The following is a 22,214-nucleotide window of genomic DNA, read 5'->3' on the forward strand; positions in this document are numbered from 1 at the left end:
ACACACACACACACACACACACACACACACACACACACACACACACACATACTGTACTCATCATGTGCATGTTCAAATTTATCCAGCTAAACCCCCCCTGAGATGTACTGTCTCTGTTAATTGCCTTTTATTGTCAATTATTCAAAATGAGCGTCCTCCTCCTCCTCCTCCTCCTTCATTCTTCTCCTCCTGCTCTGAAAGATTCATCAAGCCATTTACTAAACATCTCCTTTTCAGAAGCGCACAGGGCTGCCATCCAACTGCCTCCCCTCCCTCCCTCTCCTCCTCATCTTTGTTTTCATGTCTCCTTCCCACAGTGAGAGGAGCAGGAATAGAGCACTCAAATGTCAGCCTGCTATTTATTTTTTCATTTAATTTGTGGAAGCCGATTGGGTCTGTTTTTTAGAGGTACCTGCCTGACCTTTCCTTGCTCCTGCTTCTCTCTCTTCTTATTCTCCTCTCGCTCTCCCTCCATTCATTTATTTGTTTCCCTATAAGGCTCGACTCGACCTCCTCCACCAGCTGTCTTTTTCTTTTTTTTACTCTCCCCTCTCGTGTCTTCCCTTCTCCTCTGCTTCCATTTTCTCTCTCTTGTCGCCTCCTTTCTTAATCTCTGTCACTTTCTCTCCTCCATGCCTTCTTCTTCTCCCCTCTGTCTCCCTCACCCGCTATCTCTCCCTCTTCCTGATCCCACTTCAAGCTTAATCTTTTCTCCCTCCTCTCCCTCTCCCTTGTCTGTTTGTCTGTTTTTGTTTATCTGTGTATATGTGTAGATAACCGCAGAGTCAGAGGCCCACCAGAGAAGCCGGGAAGCTTTAAGCTGTTACATAACAAATGTCCTCTTGACTTGGAAGTGTGTCATTGCTTTGGATAAGGGTCCCTTTTGGCCACTGCCTAAAGACCCCCCCTCACAGACCTCCCTTGGTAGCACTAATGCTCGGATGAAGGGATGGATGAGGAGAAAAGGATATTCGGATAAAGGGCAAAACAATTGAGAGGAAGAGAGCAGTGGAAAAAGGGCAAAGAAGAAGAAGGACAGAGAGGAGGAAGCAGTAGAGATCAACGGGGAGGAGTTGCTAAGAAGCAGAGGAGAGGAGGTGCAGCGTTTAGAGGGTCAGAGGGGACCATCAGGAGGGAGTCGGGAGGAGTAAAGAGGAATGAAAGGAGCACAGACAGAGAGGCAGAGGGAGAGGTGGAGCTGTCCCATTTGTCTGGGTGGGTTTTGGTTTGTCCTCTGGTGTCACACTGGTTAAATTTATGTGCAGAGTGTTGCAGAAGGCAGCGGGCATTATCGTCTGTCGGAGAGAAATGTGTGTCGGCGGAAGCTAATGGATTATCAATAGGTTTGCACACACAGCACTTTTCTCTTTATTTAAATGTGACGGCAATTCAACAGGCTGCTCTCGGGTCTGAAAAAAAGCCTGACTTTTATGTAAAAGTCGCTGCGGCAATCGTCCTAACTTGGGCCCAGAAACATTTCTGTATCACTTTTCGACAAGCTAGAACATGCACGGAGAGAGACTCTTCTGAGAACTCTGTGACGGGTCATCTGACTCATCTTTTATATATGCACAAAGAAAATAAAGTCAGAGTAATAAACTGGAGTGGAGCGGAGAGTTTATTGTACAATAATAATATGACCGGCACTCCCTCCACTCTATAGCTTCACTTCTGCTGGATGTTATGAAACAGGTGGAAGAGTTCGCTCTCTGATAACATTCGGCTGAAATATGAAGTTGATGTGAAAATGTATCTCCACTGCAAGAAGAAGAAGGGTGCACGTCAGTCTTTTCCTTCTCGGGCACCAAATATGGTTGAAGCTTTGTGTCTTCTCTTCGTAAATAGCTCCGTGAGTTTTTGTTTGTCGTCTACGTGGCGTTAATCTGCTCGCACTGAAAGTAAGCACGAAATCAGAGCGTGAAACTGCAAGAATTTCAGACCAGAAATCCAACCGATCGTTTGGGAAATGCATCGTGCTGCACGTCAAAGGACAACAGATTTGGCAGAAATTTGTCCAGAATCTAAGATTAATTGGGGGTGAAAAATAAAGTTCTAAAATCTGTCTGGTTTTAGGTTCATTAATGTAAAAGACACCTTTTGTCTGAATGACAAAAAAATGTCACTTTTACCAAAATTGTTTAGTATTCCATGTCTGAAAACAACTCGTTTTCACGCTCCATTCAAGCACCACACATCATTTTGGAACCAGGTGCATTGTTTTTTTTGTGTGTGTGTGTGTATGTGTGTGAGCTTATTTATATGTGTCAGGCAAAGTGAAGCACAAAGCCATGTTGAAATCCATCAGAGATTTTCTTCATTATGTGAGGGCAGATGGGCAGAGTGTGTGAGTGTGTGAGTGTGTGAGTGTGTGAGTGTGTGAGTGTGTGTGTGCGCAAACCTGTAGTGCAAAGGGCTTAGATTGAAATGTCCCCATCAACTCTGCCGTCAAAGCTTCAACCAGAACCCACGTTACTGCAGCAAACATCCTGTTTAGTTTGAGATAGAAACCCCAAAATCTTCCAAATTAAATAAAGAAAATAATCATTATGAAATAGATACTCATATGAATTGTTTGTGTAAAATATATAATTGAACCAAAAATTGTGAAAGAAATTATTAAAACAATAGTCTATTTTTATTTTATATGTATCTTTTGTGGCATTTGTCGCCATAACAAATCATTTGTTGTCATGTTTTATGTCACTTCCTGTGACAGTGATGTCATCACCGCCCTCTCTAATGTCTCTTTACTTGGATCTTAAACCTGAGTTCATTCTTCAGCATGTGTAACGCAATAATCTCAACTCAAAGTCCACTGACTTGTTCTGTTGGAGCTTTCAGCTGCGAGTACGTCCACATGAAGTGGAATTAATTTGTAAACTCGTCTTTTTCATTCACTTCAACACGACAACGGTGCTTTTCTCCCCTTAAAACGTCCTCCAGAACTGAGCTTTAGCAGTACAAGCGAGTGAAGAAGACAATCTTTGGTCCCCTTTTTCTTACCTTTTGCTTCCGGTTTGTTTTTGTGTCACATGATTTGTTGCCTGAACACAAAGCGAGTGAGAGTTGGAGAGAGTTTTCAGAGTTTGTTGTGTTGGAGAACAGAAAGCTTCGTGTTACCAAAAAGGGTTTTAATGTCACGGCTGAATATTTACCGAACGGTAAAGAGGAACATTTTCTCTGTAGGATTCTTTCAATAATGTTGTCAGACACTAATAATAACAATCGGAGCCTTTCAGTGGAAGAAAAATGCAATTTTAGTCGTATCATTATGAAAATAGGATCCAGATTGAAACATTTTTTCCCATTCATGCCGTCCTTAACCTGTATTTATGTTGTCTGATGCAACAAGAGAAATTGATTTGGTCAGCCGTCTGTCTATTTGCCAGATGTCAGCTGTGATGCAGATTTTTAGTTCATCAAATGCAAAGAAGGCAAAGAAACGGAGATTTAACGGCGTTCAACACCAAACTGAAAACCCTAATGTGGACACAAGTTGTTTTCAAACTTTAGAACGCGGTTATTAGCTCCAAAACGCTAGTAATGAGATCATTTTGTCTCACAAGCACGATCTTATCTCAGCATCAACCATTGTTTCCATCTGCAACAGAAGGATAACAAGGTCCTCGCTGCGAGGATCGGCTCAGATCTTTGACTTCTTGTGCAGAATCTAAATCACAGACGAACGTTGCTGAAAAAGAAACTGAAATAAGAGTTCTGGTTTTTCTTCTTTCTTCATACACGTCAAGAACTCGCCATCACTTCCCATTTTACACCGATTTAAAGTCTTACAACTGACTTAAGTCTTTTTTTTTTTTTCTTCTTCACTAACACACGCACACACACACACACTACCAGACATCGTTACAAACACATTATTCACAGACCACTCGAGGTTGAGGTCACCGCAGAGCTGATTGCACTTGGTGTGATAAGCATAGTGCATTTATATTGATTCCAGTCGAGCCGACTGGTTGCAGCGGTAAAGAATCCGTAACTGTGCAGAGAGCGACAGACAAAGCCACACCGTTATAACACCTTTTATCAGATTTCTCAACCAAATACGATCAGTGGGCATGCATTGAAACATCTGCTCGCGCTACCACCCACGCGCTCGTACACATTTGACACTTCAAGTCACGGTTATCAATTAATCATTCTGGTTTCTCACGACTTCCTCGAAGTGTTGCTCAGGGTTTTCTTTTTCTTTCTTTCTCTTTCTTCACGCAGACTCTCGGTGCTCCTCACTCAGTGCTCACTGTCTGTGTGCAGTTTGGCATGAAGAGATGGTGAATCAGGCCGAAGGAGACACGCATGGAATGATTGTAGAGAATTGGAGGCAAAAGTTGGCTCGTGATTTAGAATATTTTGTTTTGTCAAAACTACAAAAGTGAGTTTTCTAATTCATCCATTCTGGAGAGTCATTTTGAAAAGCACAGGTTTTGAAGGGATGCTGGTTCAGTGCCAATAAAAGGCCCAAATCAATCGTGTTTTTATTTTTGTTGCTTGTTGCAGAAGAGAGGTCACTAGTTTTAATAACTAAAAGAAAGGGTTGGTAATCTTCTTCAAAAACATTTTCATATATTTAAAACAAACTGTCTTTACATCCTGACATCAATGAATCAGAAGCTCTTTTGAAAAAGAAAGTATTTTCCGTGGCTGTTGGACTCTAATAACACACTTGACTGTATTCCGCCCGTGCACTCATTGCGCGTCGCCGGAGTCTTCCACACAAGAACTTGCACCATCACTCTCTGGTGTCAAAGGGCCGTAACAAGACTGAGAAATATCAAGCTCTTAATACTCTGCAATTCATTTTTATGAATGAATCTACGCATAATGTCGTTGATCCGGTACAGTGACTACCCGCAGTTACAGGTCTCTGACTTCATTTTAAAAACATGTTGGTTTCGTTCTTATTGATGTCATTTTATCAATCTTGCATTTATTTGACTGGAAACTGTTATATTGGGGACTTTTAAAGACTTTGTATCTTACACAATGAATACGCTCCGGTCGGACTACAGCGAGACTTTCTCTCGCTGACTTTTCAGACTCTCTTAGCCATCATTTGTTCTTATTGTTGTTTACCACAGCTATAAAGAAACATTTAAATAAACATGTACTTGTGCTGCTTTAAAAAGGAAATTTACCGTTAAAACAATAGAAATAACACCACTATTTACTCTAAGTAGTCATGCTCATGTGGGCTCACCGTCATGACTTATTTGGACACTGAACAGAGCCTTTGTTAACAGTATTAGTTCCACCTGTGCTGACAAAAATACATTGGTGTTGTGAAAAAGGTCTTTTCCATTTGAGGCTCATGTCTCTAGAGCCTCCAAAAAAAGCAGCTAGAGGTTATCAGACAACACGTATAAAGAAATACGTCAATAGATATTTGTCCTAGTTGATAATCAACAGTTGTGCGCCGTGGTGCTGACTGTGATACACAGCGACCCGGCCTTTGCTGCGGATTAACGGCTGTAAGACTGTGCAGCAGCGCAGTAATCTATTGTGCTAATCTTCTGCCAATGGGCTGAGGGATTATTAGCCAGATCATGAGGATCAGATTGGGACTGGATTTATGCAACTGCCAGGTCTTAGTCTGGTGCGTCCAGCTGTGTGTGTGTGTGTGTGTGTGTGTGTGTGTGTGTGTGTGTGTGTGTTATGCACAAGGTTAACAAGTTGTATAAGCAAGTTTTTGTCAATGGATGGAAACATTGTGGCCGGGTGCAGGCACAGTAGGGATTGATGAATGATCGGGTGTGTATGGGAGTGTGTTAAAGCGTGAGTTGTGACACGGTTGTCGATTGATTTTCACGTTTGTGTTCCATCGGCTCTTTCGGTTTACAGCTGTCGAAGGTCACTGTGCAGGATGGAATAAAGGCTGCTGTGTTTTTACAGTATGTGCATCCTCACATTAAAGTGGTGACCTGCAGGGATGAATGCATGCGAGAGTTGTTTATTACAAATCCATGAAGGATACACATGAAGAAATTAAATATAAGGATATTTGGACAAAAAATAAGTTTTTAAGGCATCATATAAACGTCCTGCTGGTCCACAAACAGATGTAAAGACGGGTTCGCTTGGCGTAACCTCTGGCTGGCCGTGTCATTTATGGCAGAAAACCGTCCTTCGCACTCACTTTTCATATTTGTGAATACATGTTTTGCAGTTTGAATAACGAAACCTGCTGGGCATTAGCAAGCTTTTAAAAGACCTTTTAGTGACGGTTGCAAGTGTCAAATAATTGACTTATGATTTTCGAGACCCCCTGAAATTTTGCTATTGACAACAAACCTTGCTCCACCGTGAAGGCGTTGAGCTACGTAGCCTCTGTGTGGGTCGACATCACAGCGATATTCTGTCTCTCTCTTCATACACGTGACCCAGTCGGACTGAAGAGGTACACCGAGTGAAGAGCGAGCTGCTGTAAACACTTCATCTGCTGTCAGCGCCTGTTCAATACAATGACCTATTGTTCTCCATCTATTTATTCTACTTCTGCTCCCTGTGTCCCCACTTGTTGCATCTTGATCCTATTTTCATGTCCCACCTCTATTATTTTATTCAGTTTGCACTGTATTTAAAAAAAAAAAAAAATCTTTTTCTGCATGCCAATTGTCAAACCATTTTCTCTGCTTTCCACTCCAGAACATCCTTTTATTTAGTCTCGACTGACCTTTTTCTTGCGTCTCCTCTCATCTTTCCCTCCAGCCTTTGCTCTCATTTCTCTTCAGCATCTTTCCATCTGTGCTGAGATATTAATTATTTTCCCCGGCAGAGCTGAAGAGAGCGTAGAAGTAAAACAAACCGGAGCGAGAGAGAGAGAGAGCTTAAAACAGGCTGTGGATTATAACTGATAGATGCCCTTTTAGGCCAAACAGAGCGCTGCATTAAAGGCTTTCAGAGGACGTGGCCATAGTTTCCTGGATGGCATCGTGTGTCTTGCGCCGAGATGTCAAAGTGACAGTAGAAACATGCACAACGCGCACATGCATGCACACGCCAGATTAGCGACGACCGCCACAACAATGTCGATGTCCCCGAATGTCCACGGCGCCCCAAAGCGTCACCGCCAGAGAGACAGACACAGCTCTGTCCACCTAAATACCCGCTGACCTGCTTTCTCTAAGCTCGTCTGTCCGGCCTCCTCGCTGACCAACTTAATACAAATTTTTGGGAGGGTTATGTGAACAAAGACAAACAAGCAAACCGCCTTTGATGGTAACTCGGTGTCATATCTGTGTCTGTCAGTGTGCTGGGAGGTCTGGGAATATTGGTATTGGAAATCAATACGGGATTGTGTGGCGAACAGGACGAGGCAACGATTTTCAGCTCCCTCCCTCCCTCCCCTCTTTCTGAGGCAATCATGTATGTTGTGTTTCTTTGGCCAAAAGAAAACGTGAACATTTGAGTCAGTGTGTCTGGATTTGAACTCACCTGTGGGTGTAAAATATTCTCATCACAAGGTCCAACTTACTTGTCGCTTCCCAACGCTTTCATACACTTCCGTTCTTCCTCAGCAGATGATTTCTAACCAGAAGGAACACCTAAAGCACTAGGGTTAGGGTTACCGGACTTTTACTTGTAGTGGAGTATTTTCACAGTGTGGTATTACTACATGTACTTGTACTGTAGAGGATCTAAATATTTATTCCACCACTGGCCATTTCACAGCCTGGTGAGTACAGTTACACACTGTATCTGTACAAAGCAAACAGCGGTAACGGGGGAAAGGACTGCACACGGGAGACGCGGTCGACTCTCTGCACTCAGCGCCACGTGTAATTACTGCCGTCATTTCAGCCGGGACCGGCGCAGCTCATTACGACGCTCATAAAGAAGAGCCGTTATCAGTAAAACGCCCGCGCTGTGGCGCTAATGAAAATTTATCTTAACATTGACACTTTGCTCAGCGAGCAGAGATGAAGCTGCCAATCAATCTGTCACTGGAGGCAGGAAGCACGGTTACAAACTGTGCGTGTGTGTGTGTGTGTGTGTGTGTGTGTGTGTGTGTGTGTGTTAAACCCTTGTCTAACTTTATCTCTGACACTAGCCACTTCACCAATAATGGTTTCTTGTTATTCCATGAGGGGGAATCTTTCCCCCGAGCTTCAACAGAAAGATGGAAAACAAGATTTGTACCTCTGCTACCTTTTTAAACAAAAGAAACACCTCCAGAACTCTTTTATTAAAGACGATGAGGGCAGGAATCGGCAGTTGTTTCTATTTCCGTTTGGGCTTCAAGTTGATGAGTCCAAAACCCCAAAGATATCGAGGGCCTCTCTCCATGTCACATATGTATTTAAGGGAGAAATGTACAAATAGCAGGAGGAGACACGTTAACAGAGGAGGATTGTGTGATCTCTCTCATCTGCATTTTTTGGCAAAAAAGATTGACATGAATGATTTTCAAAATGGCTGCAGATACATTTTCTGTCCATTGACTAATCATCTCAGCTCCAAAGTTGAGCTCTAGAGGAACCAAAAGGATTTGTATGTCCAGGAAGACTGACAGCAGTTTTTTTTTCCACATTCGTTCTCTGATTAAACTTTTGAAACTTAAATGCTGAATTTGAAATGTTTCTAGTTTCACACCATTCTTAAGATGTATAGCTGAAAAGTTCCTCTTCTCTTCTCACACCTCTGCATGCACAGAGACCTTCTATCACGCTTTCCTGCGAGCCAGGATACTATGAAAAAAATAAAATCCATTCCGTCCAAATTTGGAGACGGAGATTACATAGTGAGAGCAGCGGCTCCTCTGTGCCAACGAAGTGAAAGGAAGAGACTGTGAAACACACCTACAAGCCCCAAAAATATCCAAATCCGAGTCGAACCCTTTTTAAAGACAAAGCCTATTAAGGATGTGGTATTGAAACATTCGTATGAGTTCAGAGAACCATTCACTGTTTCAGAACAGAAGCAGTGTCCGATGGACGTGTGTATAGCTGGAGCTTATTTCCAACACCAGTCCTTTGATGGGCATTGAGACTTTAAGTAGTTATTAAAATGTTACAGTTTATAATCTTTAAATCAGTGCGTATCATAAACAGCCATCCATGATGACACACAAACAAACATGCAAACAGACGGTTTTTATACCATATTTCACAACCCTCAGATGGAAAATCCTCCCACAACATAGTGAACTCTCCAGTCTCTCTCGCTCTTGAATGGGCTCCAAATATACCTCCCGTCTACGTCTAAAGAAACCAACATGACCAAAGTCATTCATGGCGACAGGATTTATATGTGATATGTGTTACTTGTACATGAAACTGTTGTTTTTCCACGTTTGTCCCTCTGAAATGTTCATGAATGTTGTCTGATTCTGAAGAAGGACATATTCAAATATTTTGTAGTAATAAAGAAATATATTTAGTCGAACTGGAGGATACTCTTGTTGTTGCTGTTCCTTGAGTTTGACTGTGTGACTGTTCTTCTCAACATGTAGAAACTCCTCTTCTCCTTTTGACTTCATGGCCATCTGTCTTTGTCTTTTCCCAGGATCCCTCGGTGCAGAAGGTTAGCGGAGGAAGGAAGAAGACTGTGTCCTTCAGTAGCATGCCCTCTGAGAAGAAGGTAGATTAGCGTCACAGATTTACATGATGAGAAAATAATTCAAAACAAAAAATAGATCATAAAGTGTTTTCATTTTCCATTTCCCAGGTGAGCAGTGCTGCAGACTGCTTGGCGTTCATGCAGGGCGGCTGTGAACTGAAGAAGATCCGGCCCAACTCCAGGGTCTACTGTCGTTTCTACACGCTGGACACCGACCTCAGCTGCGTGCGCTGGGAGCCGTCCAAGAAGGACATCGACCGGGCTCGGCTGGACGTCCTCAGCATCCGAGAGGTTCGCACCGGGAAGAGCACCGAGACGTTCCTCCATAACGGTCCTCTCTCCGAGCACCTGGCTGAGGAAGCGGCCTTCTCAGTCATCCATGGAGATGATTACCAGGTACGTGTCCTCCTCAAAGACCCACAGTGAATAATCTTACCCATCCATCCCGCCCACTAATCTCCTCATCTGTCCCTCCTTACAGTCTCTGGACTTGGTTGCGTTGTCGGCAGATGTGGCCAACATCTGGGTGACGGGCCTTCGCTACCTGTTGGCCCACCCGTCGGTCATCGGGGGTGCCGGGGGAGGCGTCGGAGGAGGAGTAGGGGGGCTGGGCGAAGGATGGGGCGTGCGGGCGGACGGCAGCCCGGGAGGGAAGATGAGGAGTGAGTGGCTGGCGGCGGAGTTCGCCCAGGTGGATGAAGACGGCTACGGCATCGTGTCAGAAGACGTGGCCGTCGCCACCATCTGTAAACTCTGTCCCGGCATCAAGGAAGCCAAGGTGAATAAGTACAGCATCATTTATTATCCTGCACCTTCATGCATATGCTTCATCAGACTGGTGGTTGATGTGGAGCAGTGCACAATTTCAGTGTTTCTAGACCAGAAAACCCCATGTGCCTTAGACAATTAATTTCATTTCATAATTACTACATAACGTTTGACAGTCGTTTATTGGTGTGCCCACATGTTACCAAAAGTATTTCTGTATCTGCTCCTAAATTGAATTCAAATTAAATACTTTAAGCTCTCGGGCAGTGCATGGTATGTGTGTAAATCTATACGTAAAATAGGCAGAAATTGCTAAATATATTAGTTTCTGTTCGCGGCCTAAAAAGATTAGAATGTAAGATGTAAATCTGTAAGTTTAATATTAAGATGTAACAAACAGAGGTAAAGCCAGAGATTATTTCACTAAATGTAGTCGACATCTAGAGTTTAAACTAGGATATAGAAATATGCTGAAGCCATATTATGTTAGCCAGAGGCCGGTTACCTCTCCCCCTGTTCCTCCTCCATGTATCACCTGCTGCTGCTGGAACAAAGAGAATAAGATTAAACCTGGAAACATAGAGAGAGGATGGACGTCTGCGTTGGCTCAGACAGGTGACATGACGGGTGACATCCTGCAAGAACATTTTACAGAGATGACGATGAAGAGGATCAGAGGGGGGAAGATTATTGCCAGCATGGGCTGAGCACAGAACAAGACTAACCGATAGAGAGAAGAAAAGGAGGCAGGTGAAGGAAAGAGATGATTAATACAATGTGTTGTTTATTGGGTCGTTTTTTTTAAATATCCTCATGGAAACAAGATAACTAAAGTTTAATTCAGCTTCGGTGAACGAATGAGGCAGAACGTTGGCTAACTAAATTACCTCACCTCATCTCTCGCTCAATAAACTCTCTTCTTCTCCCTCCACAGGTGCGTCTGCGTTTTAAGGAGATCCAGCGCAGCAAGGAGAAGCTCACCTCCCACGTGATGCGCGAGGAGTTCCACGAGGCCTTCTGCGAGCTCTGCACGCGCCCGGACGTCTACTTCCTGTTGGTGCAGCTGTCGAAGGACCGGGAGTGTCTGGACCCTCAGGACCTCCGACTCTTCTTGGAGACGGAGCAGGGTCTGTCTCTGGCGACCACGGAGGGCTGCTGGGAGCTCCTGCGGCGCTGCGAGCCATCGGCCCAGGGTAAGGAGAGGGGGCTGCTGGGTCTGGACGGATTCGCCCGCTACCTGCAGTCTCCGGAGTGCCAGCTGCTCGACCCGGAGCACCTGGGGGTTTGTCAGGACATGAACATGCCGCTGTCCCACTACTACATCAGGTCTGTTTACCAGTCAGGGCACTGTCTCTGAATTAATTCACTCACTGGTTCTGTTTACTCGCTGCGCTCTGCATGCCACTAAAACAAACAATAAAATGGATCTATTGTGCCGGTAATGCATTATTATGAAGTAGTTTTATGTCTTTTTAGAGATTGTGAACTACCACACTGCCGAGCAACATGTGGACAATGTCAACATTTTCATTTGTCTTCTTCTCTAATATTGTCAGAAGTCACTACATGTCATTAATACTATAAAACATGGTTTAGAAGCAGATTTAGAAGTTGATCTTGTTCCTCAGCACCTCGTACCGCTCCTACCTGCTGGATGACCAGGTCCACGGCAGGGCAGACCTCGGAGGGTTGATCAAGGCCCTGCAGTCCGGCTGTCGATGCGTGGAGCTCGGAGTGACCGACGGCCCGGAGGGGGAGCCTCTCCTCGGGGTGGACTATGGGCCAGATATCCCCCGCCACCATCATCACCACCACCATCACCACCATCACGCGCCTGTCACTCTCCGCTCCGCTCTGGAGGTGGTCAACAAGTACGCCTTTCTGACCTCTCAGTACCCGCTCTTGTTGTACTTGTGCCAGCGTTGTTCCCCCGGCCAGCAGCGCACCATGGCACAGCACTTAAAGAAAGTGTTCGGCTCCCTTCTTTACAAGCCGGAGGCCCTCCCCGTCAGCCTGGGGGGGCGAGCCTCGACCTTGCCCTCCCCCGAGCAGCTAAAGGGACGCATCCTGATCGTAGGGAAGAAGCTCCTTCCGGAGCAGGACGGCTCCGATGGGGAGGTGTCGGAGGAGGATGAGGAGATCGGAGGAGGGGGGCCCCTCGCGGGGAGGCGAATGACCATCCCTGGTGAGGAAGAACTGGGCGTGGTCTTAGTGGTGCCTCCGCCCTCTCAACCCAGGAAGCTGCGCCTCCACAAGGAGCTGTCGGACCTGGTGGCGATCGCTCGCACGGGCAGCCGCAGCTTCTACGCCCAGAGAGCCAGTCACAAACAGGCCCAGCAGCAGTCGCCGCCCAGCAGTCCCACCTCCCCCAGCACGCCGCTGCCTTCTGAGCCGCCTTATTGGACGCTGTGCTCCCTGGGCGAGGGAGAGGGCGGGCGCCTAACCACGGAGAGCCCGGAGGACCTTGTTATGTTCACCAAGCGCACCCTAACGAGGGTACGACCCAGTTCGGTGCGTCTGGACTCCAGTAACCCCAACCCACAGGGGTACTGGAAAGGAGGGGTCCAGCTCGTGGCCTTGAACCAGCAGACCCCCGGCGCCATGCTGGACCTTCACAGGGGTCGCTTCTCACAGAACGGAGGGTGCGGTTATGTCCTCCGACCGTCCGTGATGAGGGACGAGGTGTCGTACTTCAGTGCTCATACGCAGGGCTGTGTGCCAGGAGTGCCAGCTCAAACGCTACGGATTAAGGTGAAGACATCTTAACATCCCTGTTTCTGTAACATTCAGTTCCTTTTCCCCACATTTCAGTTTTCCCTTAAATATTTTTTGTTTGTCGTTTATGTTCTACTGTGCAGGTGATCAGTGCCCACAACCTGCCCAAGCCTCAGGGATCAGGGGCAAAGGGAGAGGTCATTGACCCTTATGTGGTCCTGGAGCTGCACGGCGTACCAGCTGACTGTGCCGAACAGCGGACACGCACCGCTGCTCAGAACCAGGATGACCCGCTGTTTGATGAGACCTTCGAGTTCCAGGTGAGGCCTGCTGCAGCTCTACACACACACCGCCATTAGTCTGGACTGTTTGTTTGTCTGCGAGTTTTGATTTTGATTTTCACTTAAATAATGTAATTTTTTTTATATTTTGAAACAGAGCAAATGCTCAAGCGTGTTGTTTAATTGCAGGTGAGTATTGTCAATTCATTTTTTTGGTGAAGTATGGCGTCCCACGGTACAAGCATGAGTAGAGCATGATGCAGCCTTAACTTACCGTTTCTAGGAGGAATTAATAGTTGGTGGATTTTAGTCTGCACTAATGGAGACTCATTTCAATGCATTAATTTATTCATTCTCTTTAAAAGCAGCAAACATTTTTTTAATGGGCCAGACAGATTTCCCTTGATGTTATTATACACTACTTAACCATAAATATGAAAATACAGCATTCCAAATCAACTGAAATGGGCAGAAAATGTTTTGTGAGACACTGAAATCCTACTTTGCTCACAAGAATGATGCAGTGAGTAAGTGTTTCTTATATTTGATGTTTCAACTAGAACATGTTTACATGCCTTAATATACCTGTATATTCACCCTCTGTCTGAAGCACTTTGTTTTTAGCGTGTGACAGGAAGTGGAGCCAAATCTGATTGGCTTGTTGAATCACATGTTTTATGATCTAGGTTTGTGGGTTGGTTGCAACTCCAAATACCCAAATGTATGAACATACATTGAAAAAGTGAGTTTTTCATATTTCCCCTTTAAGTTAGTTATATTTGGGTTGTTGACGTGCACACACAATAATGTCTATACAGCAAATACTGAGAAAAGCAATAGCCTGTTTAAGCTATTTACATAACAGCATGACAGCCTCTCATAATAATCCTGTTTACAGGAGCAAAAATATGATTTTAATTTGCTAGAGAAAATTGTTGTATTTCGTTTTTATTAAAGACAAAATAAATGTCCCAGGATGCTCGCTGAGGTCTCAGTTCAGTGATAATGTCACTGAAGAAGAGATACTGTAGTTTCTGAAGCAGTTTGTGGTGTTGATGATGTTACAGTTATTAATCTAAACCGGCACAGACTTCTGCTGCTTTTATTGCGTAACGTTTTATTTCAATGTGCATTTAAAAGTGTACTAGATTAAAGATTTTTAGGAAAGAGGAAAATGTCAACAACATAAAAGAGGCTTATGTGATTTTTGGAGAGGTCTACGTGTGCTCTTCTGTCGGCTTTGCACCTGCACCAAAATAGAGCCCAGAGTACTTAATTGAAGGGGCGGAGGGTCCCCGACCATTGAGATTTAAATTAGGTGCTCCCATGAATACACTTATGTCTGCAGTGAATTCATTACAGGAGACGTGATTGGATGGCTGCTGTGTTGCTGATTTGGCTTTTTTTTACCGCTCAGTGACAGAGTCCTGTATCAGTGTGACTGAGCCATAATGACAAGCTGTCACAACTGATATGGCGGTGTGTGTGTGTGTGTGTGTGTGTGTGTGTGTGTGTGTTCAGCGTCCTGACCTAATGCACCATCACAGAGGCCGCAAACAAGTTGCGTAACACCCGTAATTCAAAACAACGTTTGACTGTGATTACATTTGATCTTTGGCAGGAGACGGGCGTTAAGTGGAATTTGAATGCACGTTTGAAACTCCAAACGGATCGCATGTGACGTCACCCTCACACCCTAAACTGCACCGCTGTCATGCCGATGCCTGTTACCTTGTTGCGCACATGAGTATTATTAGCGATGAGGGGAATAAAAGGGTTTTAAATGAGAAAGGGGTGAGGAGCAGGAGGACGAGGTGTTGAACGGATTAAGTCTGATTTTTCCCCCAAATAGTCTTGACCCTCGACTGATTTTACAATCAGTCTGTGGTCACGACGCCTGATTAATTGCCATCGGTTGGATTTCTGGCTGATTTTTGGTCAGCTGTGTTACAATATGAGCAGTTCCACGGTCCAATTTCCCACATGGCTGCTGTCAAAAGATGTTATAAACTGCAGTAAGCTTGTTTTTATATTACTGGAGTTGTATTTTACATGCTGTGGTTGCATATACTGAGGCTGCTTTGACATAAAAAAACTGAACTTCACTGCAGAGCAGACCATATTGTCTGAATCTTCCAGCCATCTGCAGCTCCATGTTTTTATTTCATTATTTTTTTTACTGCTTAAGCAGTGCTGCCTGTCATTATTATTGAGTACGTGGTGGCTTCTGTTTGAAGAAACTTAAACGTCCCATATTGTGGTGACATAAGTGAGATTTCCATTTCTTTTTTCTTCAACGTGTCCTCATGCAGCGGTTCAGAGAAGTAGAGTCATTTTCTCATAGACTTCCATTCAATCAGACGTCTATACAACCAGAGGCGTCGCCCCCTGCTGGCCATTAGAAAGAATGCACGTTTAAGGCACTTCAGCATTGGCTTCACTTTTCAGAATTGGAGGTTTGCCATCTGAACCAAATTGTCGGCAGTTGGGTTGCATTGTGGGTAATGAAGGCGCTCGATTTTTTTTTTTTTTTTTTTTTTTTTTTTTTTTTTTTTTCCACTGTCCGTGATTTTTCAGTATTTTTAAAATTAAGTTTCCAACAGATGAACAACATAATAATAATATAATCACTGAAGAGCAAGTACAAAGCTAAACAAATCAAATCTGGGCACTTTAAGTAGTTCATCTGAGTAAAATAAGCTAACAAAATAAGTCTGATAATGTCACAGGAGTGCAATGCTAAATTGGCAGAGTACTCTTTTAAACGCCAGACGGTGCACTTAAATTATAATACCGTAACATTTAGAACTGTCACTGCTGCCTGTTTACGGACTCATTTTCTTTATAAAAATCAATCGTCTCCTTTTATGGTCAGCTGAGGTTTTTGGAAAATGGTACTCAAGACAAGTTCAGACATTCACTCTCATCTTAATGGTGTCAGACATATTTTTCTTCAAAATTGTATTATGCAAACACAGGTCCACTTTATTCTGGTATTTGTATATAATTTGATTAGAAAAAATATTTTATAAATAAGTTTGAAAAGACATTTATTTTCCCAATTGATTGCCTTTGAAGAATTCTAATAAGAAATGACCCACAGTCCATAATTTGCTCTTGTGAGTGTATGGAGCTGCGAGCACATTGTCGTCCATGACGCTGACGGGTGACCTGACTGTCACGTAATAACTCCAGATGTCGGGACAATGTGAGAGTGTGGATTCATTGTGCTGAGCCTCATTTCGTCTTTTCAGAGCAGCGTTTGGTTTGAAACTGATTGAATTAACTGTCACAGAGCTTTTCTGCTCAGCCAAGGGGCTTGTTGAAGAAAAATTTTGAATTGGATTGAAGTCATCATTCGGCACACACACACACAGCTCGCGCACACGCACACACACACGCACACACACACACACAGCGCTCGCACACACACACACACGCACACAGTCTGCTGGAGCTGTCTGTCTTGCTTGCCCATGCATGGAACTTCAGCTTTTCTCCCCACCACTCTGCCCTCTAACAGCTTATGGGAGTGAAGACACATTAACACACACACACACACGCACACACACACACAGGGATATATACTTTAAGTGCAGTCCAAGCCTAAGGGGGCAGTGCAGTCCTCGTTCAGTCAGTGTGACATATTCTGCGCTCCCTCATCCATCACCACCAGCTTCCCCTTCATACTACACTCACATATTTGAAAAACATTATTATGAACACAGCCCTGCATGCATCTGTGTCTGTATGATTTTATTTCCTCATCAGTATAAGAACTTAAGAAGTATTGTCAACAAAATGTACTATTGGGAGATGACTCAGTCGTCCATCTTTGTGGGACATGTCCTTCGAAGACAGTGGACCCTGAATTTGGACACAGCTATTATATTCACTTCCATGAATATAATTCTTAAATAACAGCCCTGCTGTTTTTGTTTTTGGGGCTCCGTAAGTGCTCTTTTTCCTCCAAGTGAAACAAAGGAGTGTCTTCACTGCTGTGATCCAGAACATTTGTAACGACAGGCTTTTAGCTTTTAGCAGCTGTGACACACAAATTCAGACACATGCAAACTATATTCGCAATATTCGTGAGGAAATCAATGTTTCCTTCCGAGCCTGAAGACTTCATATGGTTTTATTGTTGTGGATGCACACACACACACACACACACACACACACACACGCACACACAGAGACACACAGGCTCGGGGCAAGTTTATTCTCATTCTCTGTGGGAAATGATAGAGTCGTACTGCTTTTTGTTATAGACACGACACCAATATCCATCCTGTGTGTGTGTGTGTGTGTGTGTGTGTGTGTGTGTGTTTGTGTGACTGTACCAGACTTTGAGAAAAACAGCCATTAGCTGATAATGTTTGATTATGAAATGTGTTTACTCTCAGTTCTTCTGCACAGAATGAATATGCAGAGGCACACTGCACCATTTGTCCTCCCACTTACTATGTGCATGTTGTGTGTGTGTGTGTGTGTGTGTGTGTGTGTGTGTGTGTGTCTGTGCTCACATGTACGAGTGTTTATAGCCTTATTAGCCATTAAAGTCCTCTGGAGGTGTGATTTTTAAGTGCAATATTTCAACCAGCATTTCCCCCTCTGCAGCAGCACCAGGACGCGCTGCTCACTGTAGCGTGTAATTAACATTAATGCCTCGCCTCAACAGCTTCATGAGTGACGCTTAATAACACGAAATGGTGTGTGAGCTCCTCAGCTGAATACTCTAACTAATTGATCACCTTTTTGCTGTTGTAAACATTTAATGGAGTGCATCTCTTCCTCCTGATAAGAGCCGACTTGATGATTCTAAATCAAGAGGATGAATAATGTACAGATGTGTTCAGACACTGTCTCTCCTCAGGTGACAAAACATTAAACTTTTAAATGCCTCAGTAATCAAACGGATGAGTTTGTTCCTTCTGGCAAATGCAATTTACTGTAAGACTCTTGAGATGTAAATAACAAGTTTGATGATCCAAGGAATTAGTATTTGGGAAGACTGCCAATGTTTGTGTGTTAAGTATGTCTATATATACTGTATATACTTGGATAATGTAATCTCAGTGGTTCTGGGGCTTTCGATCATATCATATCATATCATATGATCTTCATCAGCATATAAGATTAAACTGTAACTGTAATTAAATTGTAGCTGAATGCTAATTGTAGCATTCCATAACAACTGGGCAAATTCCATCTGCCGATGAAGATCATGTGATATGGTAAAATGCCTCACAGCAGCTACTAAATCCCCCACGTCACAACTGCCGGGAAGAACGGGATAAACTTCCCAAATCCAGGTGTGCAAAACTCGAAGATACTTCAGAAGACTCAAAGCTGTAATTGCCGCCAAAGGGGCTTCTGCAAAGTAATGGATTAGGGGCCAATATACTTTTCAGTTTTAGATTTTTTATAAATTTGCATTAAGGATTATTGAGTGTAGAATAGATTGATGGACAAAATGTCAATTTGATCCATTTCATATTATTATAATTGTTTTATTTGCCCTTAAGGGTCAATGTTAATTTATTTCTCATTTTACAACACAAGCTTGCACACTGAAATGTAATTTGTAGGGCCTTTAAGCTACACACAAATTGGAATATAATAGAATTAAATTAATTTTCTGAAAATATGTGTTCGGTAAAAACGAGAATGAGTAACCAGGTCAAAATGTGCCCGTGGTTCTGTTTCCTGTTCTGGTGCAGGAACGGACTGGACTTTATTCTTCTCTTCTCGTCTGCAGGTGAACATGCCGGAGCTGGCCTTGCTGCGCTTCGTGGTGTTAGACGACGACTACATCGGAGACGACTTCATCGGCCAGTACAGCATGGCCTTCGAGTGCCTTCAGCCCGGCTACCGCAATGTGCCCCTGCTGGGCATGGCGGGAGACCCCTTACCCCACACCAGCCTGTTTGTCCACGTGGCGATAACCAACCGGCCGGGAGGCGGGAAGGCCCAGCGGCGAGGTCTGTCGGTGAGGAGGGTGGGGAGGCGAGGCCGGGAGTATGTCACGCTCAGGCACACCGGCATCAAGGTGGTGGACGAGACTTTCAAACCGGCTGGTGCCCCCCTCAAAGAGGCCACGGACCTGCGGGAGGACGCTCAGGTGAGAGGCAATTAGGCAGGGCGTTGATAATACATAGTTTGACTGCAAGTGTCAGAAAGGGAGACTTAACAGACTTTACTTTAGGTTTTTTACTATTGTACAACAACACGGAGGATCCGTAGTCCGAACTCACAGGGCAAACTTTATTACTCCTTTCAACCTTCAGGAGGCAGACCAGATCCACTCCTTCCTTTCTTACCTTTCACAATAAAAGCTCTGGACATAAACACCTTAAAGGGCATTTTGCCAAAAAGGAAACTCGATAAAATAGCTCACAGTAGCTTAGGCTACACAACAGTTAACCTCAGACAGACTGGCAGACGCTGCTCTGGGTCAAAAGGATCGTTGTAGTTGAATCTCTTCAAGACTTTTATTCAAAAAGTGTTGCGACGGTTGTAAATTTGCATCGCTGCCGTTAAGAATACTTTATATATTCACAGCGAGTCATTGATTTGTCACGCCCCCCAGGTGTGTAAAGGCTTTAACTCCTCATTGTATCGAGCCAACTGCATTTTCCAACGTTTTGGTTTAGTTCCTGCAGATGCAACGCTCTTGAGTTCAGACATAACGCTCAGTTTAGAGGTGCTGCAACTGCATACGATGTCGATTCAGTTATTATTTATTTTGGCCATTATCACAAATCACAGGGGCTTTTACAATCCGGACACGCTCCGTCCTTAGACCATCAATCCGGATAAGGCACAACTCACCAAAAAACACAGCATTTGGCAATAAAGAAAAGAACCTCATGAAGAGCAACAGAGAAGAGTTCCCTCTCCCAGGACAGACAGACATGCAGAAGATGCTGTGTGTGTACACATTGTAAACGCATAAGAATATTGATCCAGGAGGACATTGGGCAACTTCAGCTATCAACAAGCGTCAATAGAAAGATACGATAAGACGTGAATGTGTCTGGGGCAGCACATGCTGACACGTCAGCCAAGTTCCAAATGTTTCAATTGAAGCAAAAAAACAAACAAACAACGTATGAATCTGTTTCATAAACACACAGAAACGAGACGTAAAAGGAGAGAAACTGGAGGGAAATAACAGAGGGAACAGAGTTTCTGTTCAGTCAGAGTCTGAGCTGGTGATGTACTTAAAGTCTGTAATACCAGCTGTTTGTACAAACTGTACTGGCTAGACTGGATAATCCACAGACGACTTTCTTAACAGTTTATAGAAACTGTTCTAAATTATAGAAACTGTTCAGCGAGGATTTTGGATTATCCAGAATAACCAGAACATTGTTCCTGGAAAGAATAGTTTTTTTATGTTTCAATGTCAGTGCTTTGAGCAGCAGAAACACAATTCCATTCACCTCATTGTATTCTGTTAGAGGCAGAAATCTCAACATCTGTAGGCATGGACCTGTTCTTTTTTGTTGGTTTTGTTTTGGTGAACAAATACTTTCTCTGGTACTTTATGTTAAATTGATTTAAAAGGCGAATTCCAGCCAGGTTATAAAGGTTATAAAGAAAATGGCAACTTACATGACGGTGCTGAAATCAGACTAAGACTTCTCTGTTGGGTGAAGGAGAAGGAGGAGAGCCAGTGACAAAAGAAGTAAGAAGAGTGGAGGAGGATAAAGCTTCTATAAATATCAGCAAAAATAGAAGCTGGTCGCACAGCACCCACCAGCTTATCGCTGAATACAAACGATATAAGTGTGGGCGATGTGAATAGAATCCTCTTTCTCCGTATATATCTGTTTTTAGAGATATATATTATATGATGATACACTTTATAGCCCAAAGGATGTGGACACTCCTGCCCTTTCCTGTTTTAACTTCCCAAAACCAGCTCCATAAAGAAATGGTTTCCCAGTATGGTGACCTCAATCCCATCCAACTCCTTTGGGATGATCTGGAAGGCCGGCTGTGAGCCGACCGTATCGCCCAACATCAGCACCCGAACTCACTAATGCTCCTGTGGCTGAAGGGGAGCAGCAAATCCCTGCAGCCAAGACTGGAGGCAGTTAAAGCAGCAGATTGTTTGAAGACTCGAATATCTGTGAGTTAAGACAATAAGTGCCAGGACCTGGTTAGCTTAGCTTAGCATAAAGAATGGAAGCAAGAAAACAGGTTTTTCTTTTTAGGGATACGTGGTTCTCACAGGACAGAGACGCTACAAACATATGATGATCTTATAGAATAGGATGCTCTGCTGTAGATTAAACTAACCAACAAATGAGTTTAAAATCAACATACTAATCCAGAAACATCTGATATATTAGTAAACCACTGACAGGGAGCACTTTACTGCACTATGAATACTTTTACTTGAGTAAAGGAACTAAACACTTCTTCCACAACTGCCTAAATGTCGAGTTATTTCTTTAACAATCATGGTTTTATAAAAAGAAACTTAACATCAACATGTGTTATGTTTGGTCGTTTTGGCCATATAGTGTAGATTTATGGATTAGATAACGGAAAAGGAATCTCTGGTTTTGGCGAATTCAGTCATCTGAAAAATTAAGGTATTCCATGACACTGATGTAATTTCCGATATCGCCATAAAACACTCCTCCTCCTCCTCGCTCGTTCGTTTGCAACATTTCCTGCAACGGTTGAGTAGCCTCCTCAGTACAAACGGTAAAGCAACCTCTATCGGGAGATACATCCTTCATCGTCTCATGTATCACCCAAAGCTGAAACAATCCCGCCCAATCAATGTGTCAGACATCCTCCCTCGCAGACCCACACACACACACACACACACACACACACACACACACACACACACAC

General features: G+C 43.8%; 1 protein-coding gene across 1 annotated transcript in view; it reads left to right on the forward strand.

Moving 5' to 3' along the window:
- The window catches only part of plcl1 (phospholipase C like 1), a 62,509-nt gene that overhangs the window by 31,547 nt on the left and 8,748 nt on the right, over positions 1 to 22,214 (forward strand). Inside the window, exons 2-8 of the mRNA XM_031873267.1 lie at positions 9,520 to 9,594; positions 9,682 to 9,969; positions 10,055 to 10,351; positions 11,276 to 11,667; positions 11,970 to 13,092; positions 13,200 to 13,376; positions 19,099 to 19,461. Coding sequence (XP_031729127.1) covers positions 9,520 to 9,594; positions 9,682 to 9,969; positions 10,055 to 10,351; positions 11,276 to 11,667; positions 11,970 to 13,092; positions 13,200 to 13,376; positions 19,099 to 19,461 — 2,715 coding nt within the window. The remainder of the gene's footprint in view (positions 1 to 9,519; positions 9,595 to 9,681; positions 9,970 to 10,054; positions 10,352 to 11,275; positions 11,668 to 11,969; positions 13,093 to 13,199; positions 13,377 to 19,098; positions 19,462 to 22,214) is intronic.

This window comes from Anarrhichthys ocellatus, unplaced genomic scaffold (assembly GCF_004355925.1).
Source record: "Anarrhichthys ocellatus isolate YVR2014 unplaced genomic scaffold, GSC_Weel_1.0 scaffold71, whole genome shotgun sequence".
Classification (NCBI taxonomy): Eukaryota; Metazoa; Chordata; class Actinopteri; order Perciformes; family Anarhichadidae; genus Anarrhichthys; species Anarrhichthys ocellatus.